Here is a 15632-nt window from a genome sequence, read left to right on the forward strand (position 1 = left end):
TATACATATATATATAAAAGAACTGAAGTTCTTTTTGTTTATTTGCGCATGCGCGCTATATTTGGTGTGCATTTTTAGAGTCTGAATATTTTTTAGGCGTTCTTTAAAGTTCCGCTACTGTCACAACTTACTCTGTTTATTTTGTAGGAAGACATATCTTCCGGGGTCACTAACTGACTTCGGCTAACGCTTTTTCTTCGTATTCAACATCACCGACGTAGATTGTCTGTTGGCTGTCTAGTTGATGGGTTATCACTGTTATTGGTGGTATTTCGATTCTTCTTTTAGACGTCTATCCTGTCTGTTTCGGCCTGTTGTCTATTGCCTGACCGCTAACCTGAGTCAGACAGCCTGGTAGACTTGATCTAATATATTAACAATAAACATATTAATACCACTCGAAGTTAGTTTTACTGGCTAAAGAACCCTCCCTTACTTTTATCCATGATTATGCCTACGCATTTGTTCTGCTACTTTAACATCTCATAGGAGATTTTTTCGCCGTCCGGTTCTACTGCTATAGATTCTGCTCGTCCGGTTTTGCCTCCGCTGCCTCAGCTAACGTGATACGATGCGAAAACAAACAGCGCTAACGACAATGAAGACTGCACAGCGACAGGTTTAAAAAACTATGAAAGAATCTTTCCGTTTCGGGCTGCTGCCTTTCCTCAACTCCTTGTATCGACGCTTTGGGCTGCTTGGCGAATGGCAAGACAGCTATCAAGCAGATAGTATTGTGGCGCGATCCCGCCGCTTGGCGCGTTTCGCCGAAACAAACCTGGGCGTGAAAATGGGGCTTCGCTGTCCTCCCGGGAACCTTTCACACTGGACTGAAGTTACTTTCATTGTTGATACTGCTTCAGCTTCAGGGTGTTGGCACTTTTCGTAATCTCGTTGCTGTTGCTTCGATGATTCCCACTTTTCTTTAGGTAGCGTACTCGTTCCCGCTTTCCATTGTCTTTCTTCTACGCCTAAAGCGCTCTTGCCGCAGAAAGGGTTTTTGTTTTCTATCGATACCCAATTATCTCGTACGTGCACTCGCACTGCGGTCGGGGACAGCATAATCACACAAGTGAACAAACTAGAGGAAAAGGGCCGTTTTATTTGCGATTAATTGTTGCCAGTGGCGAAGGTGCAGATAGCAAATAAAATCGGCCAGCGGAAGAGCAGAAGTTGTGGCTGAAGTATTAGTGTCACCCTATGAAGGATGGGAAACCGAGCGAAGTCGAAAAAACAACTGAAAGAGAATAATAATCGAAGGCCCAAATTTGGAGAACAGCGCGCAATTAAAGAGGCTTCCATGCGAAGCGACACGCTCAGACGCTTTGCTTACCAGCTGTTCTCTGTGTACGTGAAAACGGTATTCAGCTTGCTATTGAGACTAAACGAAAGTCACTTGACAGAGATAGTGGCAACTGCTCCATCAGTCAATAAACTGTCAAATAAATAAAATAAAACTTCCTCGACGTTTCAACCCTTTCAGCACGTTAAGCGAGGCGCTAGCGACGAACAAATGTCCTGGCACGCTGGAAGGTGCCCTGAAAAAGGTTTGACCTGATGTGAGACGTATCGATAACAGCGATGGAACCGTTTGGTACACAAAGCAAACTGCCGATAGATCCACGGCACTTTTAATAATATAGATAGAGAGAAAGGATAATAATAGATAGATAGATAGACAGGTAGGTAACGTATTATTCAGTTCGAATAACGCTTTCTGTACCGCCAGTAATGAATGACGTACTTTGTTCTTTTAACGTAATATGCTCCTCTCATATTTTACTCAACAGCAGAAAAAGACTTTTTTTTATACGCTGACTTGGTAGAACGACTTATAGAACGATAGAAATACAGAAACGTCTCCTGTAAGTGACTACCAATTGTCAGGCCGGACGAAGCTTGTGGTACGGATCATTCTACAGTTAGTAATAATACAAGATTTTATTTGGTACGCATTTGTTTATATATTGTTCATGTACAGGTACACTTGATACGTCGCACCTAAGCTCGCGCTATATATCTTTTTCTATTCGAGCCCATTGAAAAATTTCCCACCAGGAACTAATTGAAGAAATATCGGCTAGACACCATTATAGTGAAAACTATTCTATATTGCAAGATAGATAGATGTTGTTTAAACTTTACGCCTCCCGCTTTACGGAGGTCCGTATGACCTAGGTAATTTGCCGTCTAGCTCGACCAACGAATTGTTGGCCTGTATGAGTCGTGCTATTCGAAAAGTAGTAAGTTTTTTTGTCAATCAAGGTCTATTTTTATACTAGCTTGGATGAATGATGCAATTGTGACTCGAGTGTATATGTTTATAATGACTGTTAACGAGTTTGCATAGTCATAATAAGTCTCACGAGCGACTGCGGGTGTTCGCCATGATAACAGGGCTGATGTATCTACAAAAACACATGTTGCTTGCGTTATACTAACCTTATAGGTAAAAGCGATGGGATCTATCGGTCGCATCCTTCCCTTCTCGTTCCGAACTATTCATTGGATTCGTGAAATTACTTTTCCTACTATTTAATAATATTATATATAATAAAAAAATTCGTTGAGTGCTTAATAAATCAACGTTAATGAAAGAAAAACAAGTATAATATTTAGTGCGATACGACTGGCTTGCTTGAAGACACAACTTATGCTATCGCCAAGAGAAACACCGATACGAAGAGATATTCCGGAAGCTTTGGCTCCAGATCAGTCAGCAATTCTAAAGAGTTCCGCAAGCGGTTTTTCGTTTTTTTCGTAACATAATATTTCGTAATAACACATAAATTGAAATCAACGTTAGTAAGCGTTGTAATGTAGTGATCATTTGTTGTACGGGATGCTCGTGAATAATAAAAGGTTAACTGTTGGATGCACCGTCGATCATTTGTGTATCTTATGACCTTTGCGGCCGAAACGTACCTGCGGATATAGAACATTTATCGCACTAAGGACGACGTCCATATTAAGGCGAATGCAGTCAGGTTCAGCTAACGTCCGCTCCAGCAAATATGGCCACAAGCGTTTACGGTAACAGCATAACATGCAGCTCCTTCGGTAGAGTTTGGCCGGCCAACGGCGTTACGACGTTGCCAGTGCGCGCTGTAGATAATTCGGAACTAGCCACAGGAGGAACAGTTTTACGTAAAAGAACATCTCAAATCTTCTCTAGTCAACAAATAAATCTCTCTGTCAATTTCAACATGTGCGCTTATAGTAAACAAACATCAGTGAGCCCTGCCAACAATGCTCAGCGAATTCAAAGGAGCGTACGTGTATCATTCTCTATTTATTTAACACATACTGAAAAATTTTCATGTACAGCCCATTGACTTTCATTTCAACTTTTACTGGGGATTGAAATTAAGTATACTCTCACGGCACGTATGTGTTTTTGCACGTACCTTTTTCTATACCCTTCACCGAATACTATCCCAACAAGTGGCTGTTTTTATTCTTCGTCTTTTGTTGCGAAGTCACCTGTTCGTGGTAATGGTGACCCTTGATCTATTGTCTATGTTGAGGTAAACCATGATGGGCGGGAGCGTCCTTTTCTATGCCTTTGCTTTTTCGTCGTGGGCTTCATCATCTTTCTCTCGCTACTTTTCTATCTTTTGTAGTATTCGATTCCATCCACCGTGTGCGTTCCGTCCGATAATTTCTTAAAATTGTCTTATAAAAATGGTTTTCTCGCCCTTTACCGATGCTTCCATTCCTTTTTGAATTGCCTTCTCATTTTCGTGCGCTGGAGACGACACTAAACCCTGTATATACCGATACGGTACAATAGAATGTACGATATAGTCTATTCTAATAATGGGACTAGTGGTGTTGTTAGCGTCCTTAATAGACGTGCGGGATTCGCTTCGCAATGCGGGTGTACGTGGGGGAAGGGGGTCGCAACGCGTTGGTACTGATCACTAGCGCGGTTATCCATGTCGATCGCGTGGGGTTGTAACGCGTATCAGTCGCTGAGCGTTGTTGAGGGGATGGAAAGGTTCCAGCGATGGATTATTAATGGACACGAGTTTTCCCAATATACTATAGATATTTGACGAAAATTTGCGTTTATTGGACCTATGCGTCACTGTACTTATTGCGTGTTCGATCATATGCGCATTGAAGGCTGATCGAAAAGCGCGTTCATCGCGCTGAAGGTCTGGTTCGTAGGGGTTGTTATATCTACCAAAAAGCTCAAGGTTAATTACCCTAAGTGTTATGGTCTACATAAAGCCTCAGCCTAGACTTATATAATAGATGCCTATGTACAAGCACTTGGTGGGAGGGACGCATAAGGTAACCATAAAATACCCTATCATCTGGTTTAAAGAGATATATTTTTATGTATAGTGTCCATTCTACAAAGTAGATTTTAAATAGTTGAATTGATTCGTTACTTTTCAGTAGTATCATGCAATATCGAAAAGTACTATAGTTGCATGTAAATCTGTAGAACCTCTGCTTGATTATACCTGCCATATACGTGTAAGCGAAGTACTTCACATCATACATGCACACATATACATTTGAGCATTCGCAGGTCACAACGGCACATTCATCATCCACTTGACTTGTACTTCAGAAAAAAGGCTTAATCGAGGACACCAGCCTCATGCGCTCTGCGAAATGACTTAGTGAAACTAGGCATCCCTACATTTTATTTGCGTCAAGAAATAATAATAGCTCTAGAAATGTCCTTGCAACGTAGCGACAGGATCGAGCTATAATAGATACCATGACCGTGTAGTGTTGTTTTCAATGGTCGGCGACTCCATGCAGTTTTACTCTGTGTTATTAGGTCAATTGATGATTGAATAACGGTTCATGTGCTTCAATATGACTGTGTGTAATACGGTGACGCTCAAATCGGCTAAGACCAGAGCCTGGCTTCTCAAGGGGCACTGTTTATAATTGCCGCCTTCTGGAACGAGCCATGATGCAAACCTTTCCAACTCTTTCGGGTGTAGGATGTAGTCGTGGTCGGATATAGGTCGTTCTAGAATAGTATGTTTCTAATAAAATCACTGTGGAACATTGCCGTTTAGAAAAGGCTTGCTTGAATAGACCGAACAACCTGAAACAACAAGAACAGTAGTGAACCACTGCAAGATAGCGAAACCTCAAGAAGTAAATGTGAGAGCTATGCTTCGTAGGTCTGATCAGGACCTTGAGATTATGGCTAGCAACGTGTTTCTACCTACGCTAGGCGAGTGGACGACTGAAACAGAGGTCAAAGCAGGTATATTTTGGACGTTGATTAGATTACCGAGGCGGCTAGTGTTCCGAAACGCCTAATTTGTTGGAGGTACATATTCAAATTGTATCCAATGGTGTGCAAGCACTGACATCGCATGGAGCTGGATTTGTGCGGTTCAATGGACAGACAAAGCACCAACTGATGACGACGGTATGCCGTATCGTGCTATATATAACGAAAAGGTTAAGCATTTTTTTGCGTGTAATCACAACGACCCATAATATTCGGGGCATTTGCTGCTTACGTATCCGTTGTTTGACATCGAATTGAAGTCGTTTCCGTAATCACCGGCTGTTTTGTACTGATTCAAAGTGGGTCATGGGTAGATTTTAGATGCTAAAATATGGTTTTTTGGTAGCTTCTATATCTTCGTGCTATATACACCATCGCGCCGCAACAGATAGAAACCAATATTGTCTTTTTCATATGTAGATGTTAGTTGTGGTATTTTTTAAAAATCCGTTTATCATCATCATCGTCCTCATTATCATCTTATTAGGATCAAACATTTCTTAAAGGCTAATATTTACACCTTTTCAGAACTGAAACCTTGTGTCTACATTTTAATTAGCTCAGGGAGCAATTAAATCAATGAGTCCACTAAGCATTATGAATGAACATTGCGAACTTGTATTTGTTTGGAGCAACTAAAGTTGATTAAAAATTAAAAACAAAACAAAAGGAAACAAAAACAATGATAGGCAATTCAGCCAATTCGCTATTTGATTGGGACTGAATTGCAGGTACAGTCATGAAAATGTCAAAAAGGATCAGCCCAGAGTTCCAACCGAAATTCCCTACCTGTAGCTAAAAAGAAGCCTTAGCCAACAGTCAGCCGACCACAGCCTCTACAATTTCTTTATACGATACGGTGATTTCAGACAGTTGCAGTAACAATCATCTGCAAATAGATCCGTTTGCTGAGGGTAACTTGCACGTTCCGGCGACGTCTGTTCGACGCCCTGAACATGCTGTTAGTGAACATCTGGTATATATATTATACGAGGAGGTGCGTTGTTTACCCTAGCGAACACCCGTGAATTTGGCTATTTTGTCGGCCGTTCACAAACGAAAATGACATGAAAAAAGTATAGAATGAGAACACGCTTTCCTGAACAACTGCAAGATGTCTCCTACAATATTCACCCTTGAAATTGAAACGTTCTGACTAAACTCTACGAGGCCCAATTTCGTATCAGTAGGATAATATATATATATATATATATATACGTATATGTGTGTGGGCGTATGTAGGCTATAATATGAAGGAGCTCTGATTATATCCTTTGCTTCGCGCGGATTACTGGATTGAGAAGGACGAGGATAGTCTCTCTATCCAGGTTCCTATAAATACAGGCACACGCTCGCGCCATGTTTCTTCGCACTAACTCTCACCACACTGCATATATAAAGGGGGGTGGACTGATGGTCAACAGTGCTATGAAGTGATTTGGCCGATGGTGGTTTTCTTGCGGTTGTTGCTGACTAGAGAGGGTGCTAGAGACTAGAACAGTTCTGCACCGAATCGAAAAATGTATGACCATTAGAGCCTTTAGGACCTTTATTTCGCCTCGCATATGTACATTTCAATGACGCACCTACGTACTCAACGAAGCAGGTAGAAGGTTGATAAGCTGGCTGATGATGCCCTACTATGGCCCGCCCGATGCGCAGAACATAGCCTTAACTGCCTCAGGCCGAAGCGCTTTTTTCCCACCTAATCTGTGTATATACAAGATTCTTTTATGCAGACTAATGTCTGTTTGATGCTGTTTGGTATGTCACAGCGATGTCGGCTCCTTCACGGTTGTTTCGATCCCAGTGTACAGCCCCAATAGCTCACTTTTCTTACTGTTTTTCTGTATACTTTTTCATTCGGTCAGGCTTTGTTTAAAGGTAAAAACAACATGGTATAACGACGTACGCGTGTGACCTGTTTGTGTTTGCGCGGACGGCGTTGGGGACTATCGTTGGTGTTCATGGCGGACCGTTTTTTGCACTGTATTATTTGTCTATGTTGTCTAGATTTGGGCTAGTTCGGACTAGATCCAAACAGGAAGACCTTTTAAAGCTGGCCGGTCTCTGTTGAAGGAATCAATAGTTTATACAGCGTGGCTACAAAAATTCTAAGTTGAGCTAGGCTCGACGCGTTCGTCTTCGAGTCTTTTTTTAATTCGTCTCATTGGTACTAAGCGTGTTACGTTCGATCGAGTTCGGCTAGTAAAGAGATTCCTCTGACTACGAATTGATACAAAAATTGGCACCTCAGTAAAGCAGAACTCTGTAAACTACCATTTCATCACATTATAGCTGTCTCAAAGCGGTCGATTTGATAATAAATCTCTCTTGGAAAATTAAGAAACTCTTAAAAAAAAAGTTTGTCCATCGATAACATGCGTCCAAAACGCGTAACTCACGAACGTTGCTCGTACTCTATTATGTCAATGACAGCATATTGGACCATACCGTAATTCATTAATCACAGTCTAAATATTTTCTAATATCCTAATATTTTTTCCCCTCTTTTTCCCTACATTCTCATCTCCTAAAGATTCTTTGCTTGGAGTTTAATCAGCTTCGAATAATCTTATAACCTAATAATTTATTTTTTCCGCTGGCTGTCAATTTTTCTCCTTTTTTCGTTGTTTCATATTGAGCGCACACGGTCCCGATTCGTCGTAGATTGCCTATTCGTCCGACCGTCAATCAAATATCTGCTACCAACAAACGTTCCGCCATTCCCGCAGATCGACATCAATCCAGGCTGCTGAAGATTCTCTTTCTGCGTCTCAATTCTCGATGCTGCAATGTTTTGTTATCGCTTTTGTCTCCTGTGACGAGAGGCATGCTTTCCGCCCGAGCTGCTACTGAGCGACGTCACGATAGAGCTGGGTGTGGGTAAATATTGAGCGGCGTTGTCTTAGTCAGTGGGAGATATGTTCGTCGTTTCCCATTCGCTAGCGAGGGCCCGAGCTGGTTATTCTTGAACAGATTTTCCACCTAGCCACACGCACGCATGGTAGCAGATAAGCTATCTTTAGCCCACTGAAACCGAGATTTTCGACTGCTATAGATGCTGACACGTGCTTTTTACTGCATCCGCCCCGTTTCGTATAGCGATGGCACCGCTAACTTCGCTGGCGCGCTCATCGATGCTGCTGAAACTTGCCATTCGTTTTTCGCCGCTGCCTTCATTTAGATGTAAGCCACTGTCGTTGTTTTTTTTTACCTGTTGCCACCGCCCTCACAAACGCTATCAGCAACGAAAACAACACGCGATTCCTCATGCTGCCCCCCACGCTAAAAGTGGCATCAGTTTCAAACGAAGTAGTAACAGCGACAGCAATGATCGCTTTGCCGCTCACGGCTTTACCACAATTTACTTCCTGATTCTTCAGATTAAGGTTGATGCTAAGTGCAACGGCGATGTGAACAGCACACGGCAGCTCTCCGGCAGGTACTGGAGCAGCGAGTGTACCGTCCAATGCAAAATCCAGGATCAACTGGAAGACAATGGGCAGTCAGATAGCGAAGTTTCCGTCCAATGGATCGCGAAACGATTGCCCTGGTCGGGGCAAACTTAGATGGGGAAAGGGGGCGGGGGCGTGGCTACGGCTTTCCGGATAGCTTTCTTAACATGTTCGCGGTGCCGTTGTCGCGGTGGTAATGGTCAATTATGGTGATCGTGATGATGACGTAGTGTGTATGTATGCATGTACAATTTCAAGATGGCGCCACAGAGGTCAATGTAGATCGCGCCATGGTGCGCTGTTTGCACACAAACAGACGAATAATGATGCGCAGTGTATGTTTTGTTGGCTTCTATTGCATCCGGATGTGTCAGTAGTAGCTACCTATCTGTGATCGGATAGTCACTCTTCGAATATACGAACTACTTTAATGAATGATTAAAAAGAATATTAAGGAGTTACAGATACGACAAATACTGATTCCCACTAACGGTCCTGATGACTGTAACGGCCAATCTTGCGTTCACCCGAGAGCTTCTATAACTTCTCTGCTGAAGGCCTCAGGCGCCAGCGTGAACGTTCACAGTTGCTTCAAAGGCGCTCGTGTGCACGATAACATGGAACTCATTCAGTTCGATTCTAAGAGGCATTAAGTCTATCGAAGGTTTTTATTTGATAATACATTGTATGCTAGCATTTCCTGGCTTTATTGCCTGTAAGAAAGGCCCTGCGAACAGTCCATCTTCCCAGACAGTATCGTCCCACATGTCAAGATGAGTCTTGCCTAAGAACAATCTGAGCGAAAAATTTTCGCGTTTACCGTTAAAATGTCGAGCGAGCTTGTCAGCGTCGCCCGTTTTTGCCTCTTCGCCAAATTTCACCTTACCTACAGACAAAACAATTTGCCCATCCAATATCTTCGTAATTACACCACCCTGTCCGTCACAAAGCCGTGGCGGAGTGCTTTGTAGTTCAATAATCAGTTGTTCCTCGGAGTGTTACCCAAAACCACTCCAGTTTAACCATTTCGATTGACAAATATGCTGACCATTAGCAGCTTTATCCATAACATTGCCGTTATCATCTCTCAAGCAACGAACAAAATCAGGAAGCTGCTGTTATAACTGATGCCGCTACGATAGCGTCCTTCTATCGGCCTACTTTCTACTCATTGCTCCATGATTACATACGATAGCCTTGCATGATATGTGACAAGATGTCTAGAAATATCGTACTGCTTCGTTCTAAAGCGAAAATTTCATTCGGACGAACTTCCACCTTCTGCCAACAGGACAAGCGTTTACGGTGCCGCGTAGATACAAAGATTTGCGCCGCGAAGATCTCCTGTCTATGAAAAGAAAATGATCGGGCACACCCGATGCCACTTTTTGCCGGAATGACGGAATATGCAAACGCTTGATAGCGCCGTAAGGACAAAAAGAAGCGGATGACGAATGCCATGCCTTCAGCATCTTAGCTGCTGTTCCTTTGAGATCTTTCTAAGTCTGTACGGCCTTACGCGTTTATCATATTCATTTGACTGTGTCCAATGCCGCTCCTGATAGCGCTCCTTCAGTTGCTGGTACCAGGGGCTCGTTTTTTCGTTCTTTTCGTTATAACATTGGGTCGACACAACTTACACAGGATTGAGTGAGCCCGGTCGATTCTACATGTCAAAACGGAGATGTATTGGTTTGGCGGGCAGAGCAGGATGAAACCCACAGTGCAGACAAAATATGTGCGACGCTAAGATAATGGCCGTCATTGTTGCAGTAAAATCTACACCTTAATATTTTCTATAGTTGAATAGTAACAGCGATAGGTATCACTGAACCGCCATATTTATAAGCGCGGTCATTTATGCGCTTTTTCTACAGTGTCATAGACAGATTTGCTGTTTCAACGACGATAGCACCTTGAACGCTCGCATCGACCGCCAAGCCAGTTGTCGGAACTGAACCTTCCCCGTCCTTTCTGTTTTCTTCGCACTCGTTCCTTGTTGTCTCATTGTCCCGGGGGGCTTAAAAATGTCTTTTCTAACTCATCTGGTTTCTACGCTAGAGCTGTCACAAAATGCCTATCGCATTCTCATCGTCGCCCTACTAAATCTAGCCGTTCGTCTTCCTTTAATCTCTATCGTGATGTTGCTATCATATTGTTGGCAATCAACATAACCGTTCCGCTGACCGAGCCCCAGCATATAATAATAGTAATAGTATAACTGAATAATAGCGGGCCTTCGCAGGCTTCCATCGTCCACCACCGCTACCGTCGGCTATTACAAAGGGTAACAATGTTTTAGTAATGTTCAAAAAAAGAGGTCTTGCTTATTTCTTTTCTTTGCTCTTCCGCACGTTTCGGGTTCATCACATCTTGGGTGTAATTTTTACACTTTTTTTCTATTAGAACTTTCGCTTCCGTCCGTCTTCGAACCGTCCTCTTGTGGCTTCTCTGCTCTCTGGCTATTGACCGCTATCATTGAACCAGTCGCGTCTTCTGCTCCCTCCTCGTCCAGTCAAATCCTATACTTACCTCCACTCAGCGTAATGGCTCTATCCGACGGCAGAATGGAAGCCCAGGGATTGGCATCTGGCCGCTGCCTTGTCGCGTTATAATATACAAAACAACAACAAATTATGCGCATTTCTTCAACAACTGAAACATAATTACGAAAATCTGCCAGAGACTGAACATGAAGCAAAAAGAGAGAAGGCAACGAGAATGAAGGAAAGAAAGTTCATGCTGAAGAAAAGCAATAAAAAAACCACCAGAGAATGGAACGATTTAAAAAACATTACACGCAAGCGTTTGAATATATACTATACATATATCGTGGCGACTATGGTACGGCTAATTGCCGACCCGTAATGTATCGCAAGTTTAAAAACAGACTCAATCACAGCCAGACCGTTTGTGAGCGGCGGCCAGCCTGAAAATAGGATTGATGGTGGTGAATGAGCTCGTTACGTTTGCAATACGTGTTACCGCGCTTGCCGTAGAAAAATTACTGAACGCAGATCACTATAAGAAATAGGAAAAAAAAGGGAGTTAGCACTCGAGCCTACAACAACAATCGACAACGGTATCACCTGACCGATCTGCCTAGGCCGAACGTTGTTCCGTTGTCCGAAATGATAGCGATCAGTGATAGCGTCTACCTCGCTGTTCCTGTAAGAATTACCGCAAGTATTACGTTAGCTAGGGACTACTGATCTGCGGTATACGCCGGTTCAACAGCTGCTTCTGTTGCCACGGCCATTTCCCAGAGTTGACGCCCGGCCTATCAGTTACTTCGTTTCGGAAAGAACGGGACAGACTGATCGGAAAACAACAATTTGAGCCATGACGCGTTTTTGTTTAGAGCCGTCCCAAGGGGAGGAAGCAGACTTATTTTCGATGTTGATTCTGCTATGCATCAAAGCGTCGTGACTGCCATCTCCATCGGTGTGCATTGGCGCCATAATACTGACACCGGCTATCGTTGTTACGAAAGATGGACACCTCGCAGGTCGTCATAGAGCGGCTGCAAGATGATCATCAATCAGCACGAAAAAGTCGACAGTTGTCGACAGCGATCAGTAACAGCAGAGTGTCACACTTGGACCAAAAGGGCAACGAGTCGAACGCGATTGCTACTCCCGTACTCTCTATTGTTCCTCGTACTCAGTGTAGCCTGAGTAACTGGTTAGTTATGAACCTGGTTTGACTATGGGTAAGTATTATATATAAATGGAACCACACCACTGGTCGAGTGCTAACATCAGCGGCGTGCTGCTCGTAACGTTCCACATCTACCATGATCATATTATTTGTATTCGCGTAATTGAATGCCATGATCCGAAAATGAGTATGAAAATATGTGTCTGAGGAGACAAATTCTATCATAATAGATCATGAAAGAACGAGTACAAAAGCCAAATCAGATCACCTATAGTGCATAGACGATATAGAAAAAGCACATATAAATGCGTAAGGGTCAGTGCTTCATCAAGTTCAACTAGAATTAGGCATGAATGTGAATTAAACAGTAGTCTAGCATTATGATTGAGATCTACCACCCATATCATGCATAATAAGTAACACACGGAATGAGCTTCCTATGGCAGGGAGGCGACTTTGCTGAAGGACAAAGTTGCTTCGTCAATCGACTTCGTCCGTGGTTTGGATCGATAGGATGTTCCATATCCTCTACAGAAAGTTAGAGACATGACCAGGGGTAGGACTATGGACTTCATAGATCTAACGAAGAGGCAGATAGTGGACGAAAAACAGCAGTCCAACTCACTCCGATGATCTCATAGGGTTTATTCTGTGCGATTATTATAAAGGTGTCTAATGCGTGTTCACCCATTACATTTTCTAAGCATACCTTAATGTTCAATGTCCGACTTGCTCGTCCTGTGTAGAGAGGCGTACTTTATACTTTACGACGAGTTAAAATAACGATTGTGTATTTATGAAATGCAAAATTTTATGATGTTTTTTCAGGCTGCACTGAACCACCTTAAGTCAACACCTGATAATATACAACTGCGGTTCAGTCATTTTGCCAACCATTTGCTTGACGGATAAGGCTGTTTACCATCTACTATAGTAAAATATCTTAATATACATCAGAATTTTCTTAGCCAGCATTGTTTCTCGGATCTAGAAGCATACATAAATGAAAAATACCCATAACAGAACGGTAGGCGGTAACAAAGGCTACAGCACAAGCGATAATCCGGCACACACACACTCCGGCTTGGTCAAGCCGAGCCGGAGTGTGGATTGTCGCCGATGGATTCTCTGTGTCTTCCTTTTTAGCTTTGCCTTCTGTTTGCTTTTCAAACTAAAATAATATCAAGTGATCAAAAAGAGTCAGCCCCAAATATTACAGCAGATTTGAGGTGCTACACCAAACATAACGGAATTGATTGGGACCTACTCATTGGAATTATACGGGTATAATCATGTTCCCATTACTGCTATTCACGTTGAAGCTTAAATGAACCAATTTTTTAGAGCATTTATTATTTTATTTCTTTTTATTCTCATCCACTCTCCAGTCCAATTGGGGTACCGCTTATGGCCTCGAAATCGGCAACATCTCAATATTCCACGACTGACGGTAAAGCCTTCTTCCAATAGTTTCCATGTTTTTTTTTTTATCTCGAACTACTATTATACGCGCCTTCGAGTTTAAACCGAACCGCTTTAACTTGTCTGACGGTCATTCATCACACAACCGTCTAGGAAAGCTGTAATGATCTGGTTAGCCGACGAATTCCCTAGAGCCATCGGTCAGGTATTTGCAGTAGGCTAGATTAACTTGTCTGCTTGTGTGTTTATGTGACTATCTAATGCTTTTTGGCCACCACGAATCTAACGGAAAAACCATGTGACCGCATCACATAAAGAACTCGCCCCCAATGCCCTCGTCGATTCGTTTATGTTAAGCTTTCGTTCGGTCGCTTGCCGTTAGTAGATATATTCTTTTTTTCTTTGTTGCTTCGGAGTTGATTGGTTCTTGGGGAGAAACGACAGACAAAGTCAGCTACTACCGGACCGGACCAGAAACGCGAAGCTATGCCCGAACGGCTGAGACATCCCGTCGACCGAGGGACAATCCCCCGGGGGTGGGTGTGTATTGCTCGATGGTGCTGGTGTCAGCGACAGAGTCAGAATTACCGTGCGTGCTAGCATTGCTAAAGGACAGGATTTTTGGTTAACTCGATGATCCTGTTTTGATTCGGCGTTTTGATCGACCCAAGTGACTTCCGTCGTCGCGTTAGCGCGGGTTCTATGAACGTTAGAGGTAAGTTCGATGTAAGAACCAGTGATTACTAAAATTACAGCCCAGCCGTTGCATCGCACAGTAAGCAGCCCATACAGCTCAACGACGCTGTTGTCAGCGACGCTGACGGAGGAAGTGCATGAAGTCGACGTTTCTTGCGTGTATCGTTGCGGTATAGCAGACGTTACTATTAGTATTCGTAGAACACGCCGCGCATGCACGTACACAAGAGGGCATGATGACTAGGAAAGAGTATGCGTTACTGACAGTGTCGATGTTGCTATTGTAACTGTTATTGCGTCAGATAGGGGAAGTTCGAACTCAGCAGCTTTCTCACCGTTACCAGTGCTGTGATGTATGTAGCAGTAGGGATATGCGGTGCTTTATTTAATGACGCCGGTCATGTGAGATATTATAGGAGTAACTATGCGCTTGTCTGTCAACGAAGTTCAGTATATAGCCAATAGTCATCATCATAGTGAATACCAAACAGGGTTTGGAACCATCAGTTCTGTCAAGCTGATGACGTGACGTCTACATACTGTTTTTCAAATATAGCGATGGTTCAACTAGGGCGTAAGAGTCGGTGAACACAGGATACGACATTGTCAAATTGTGTTTATGATGAGAACGTTGCTATCCTGTACTGTTGCTGTGCTATATGATTCTTGGCAACAAATCGCATGGAGATAGTCCACAAAATCATTAATCGTTTATAGGTATAACATGTTCAAATGGAAAAAATCATTGTAGCCTTATAGACTTTTGTTCGAACGCCCGCATGTCTCGAACGGGCCTGTCTCGTTAGCACTGCTATATTGTATACATGCATAGTACAAAGCTGAAATGCATTATCACCGTCGTCTAAGGCCGTTTTGACGTGATAAAAGCATGATCATTACCTTATAATCTAGATAGAGAAATATCTTGCTAGGCTCGTTCATAGTAACACATTATGTAAACACCACAAAACTGTTGGACAATGGGGCTATTGCAGTTTGTTGAGTCAGAAATAGTACTTCGAACGATGAATTGCCGGCCATTAGGAACCTATCTCTATTCATTACGACAGATTGGCGTGGTAACGAAATAGTTCTTATCAGTACTCCCGCCATTGCGTAAAACT

General features: G+C 42.9%; 2 protein-coding genes across 14 annotated transcripts in view; both read right to left on the reverse strand.

The window, feature by feature from the left end:
- Positions 1–15632, reverse strand: part of LOC111243876 (uncharacterized) — a 203399-nt gene that overhangs the window by 104633 nt on the left and 83134 nt on the right. For 2 of the 13 annotated variants that reach the window (XM_086980249.1, XM_086980245.1), the window contains exon 1: positions 132–276. The exons of 10 other annotated variants lie outside the window; for them this stretch is intronic. The gene's annotated coding sequence lies outside the window, so the exon portion shown is untranslated. Of the gene's footprint in view, positions 1–131; positions 277–2925; positions 3123–3407; positions 5054–15632 lie in introns of those variants that run through there. One more of the 13 variants, XM_086980254.1, reaches the window with a different exon arrangement.
- Positions 266–2910, reverse strand: LOC147757210 (uncharacterized). The gene is made up of 2 exons (XM_086980265.1): positions 779–2910; positions 266–365 (listed from the first exon to the last, which is right to left on the reverse strand). The coding sequence occupies exons 1-2, from the start codon at positions 1060–1062 to the stop codon at positions 293–295; spliced, it is 357 nt and encodes a 118-aa protein (XP_086836391.1). The 5' UTR covers positions 1063–2910; the 3' UTR covers positions 266–292.

Source organism: Varroa destructor, unplaced genomic scaffold, assembly GCF_002443255.2.
Source record: "Varroa destructor unplaced genomic scaffold, Vdes_3.0 BEIS01000002.1, whole genome shotgun sequence".
Taxonomy (NCBI): Eukaryota; Metazoa; Arthropoda; class Arachnida; order Mesostigmata; family Varroidae; genus Varroa; species Varroa destructor.

Coding starts and splice junctions, on each gene's coding strand:
- LOC147757210 (XM_086980265.1), bottom strand. CDS start 1,062: ATGCTGTCCCCGACCGCAGTGCGAGTGCACGTACGAGATAATTGGGTA. Junction 366..778: donor AGCCCCATTTTCACGCCCAG/GTTTGTTTCGGC, acceptor TTAATATATTAG/ATCAAGTCTACCAGGCTGTC.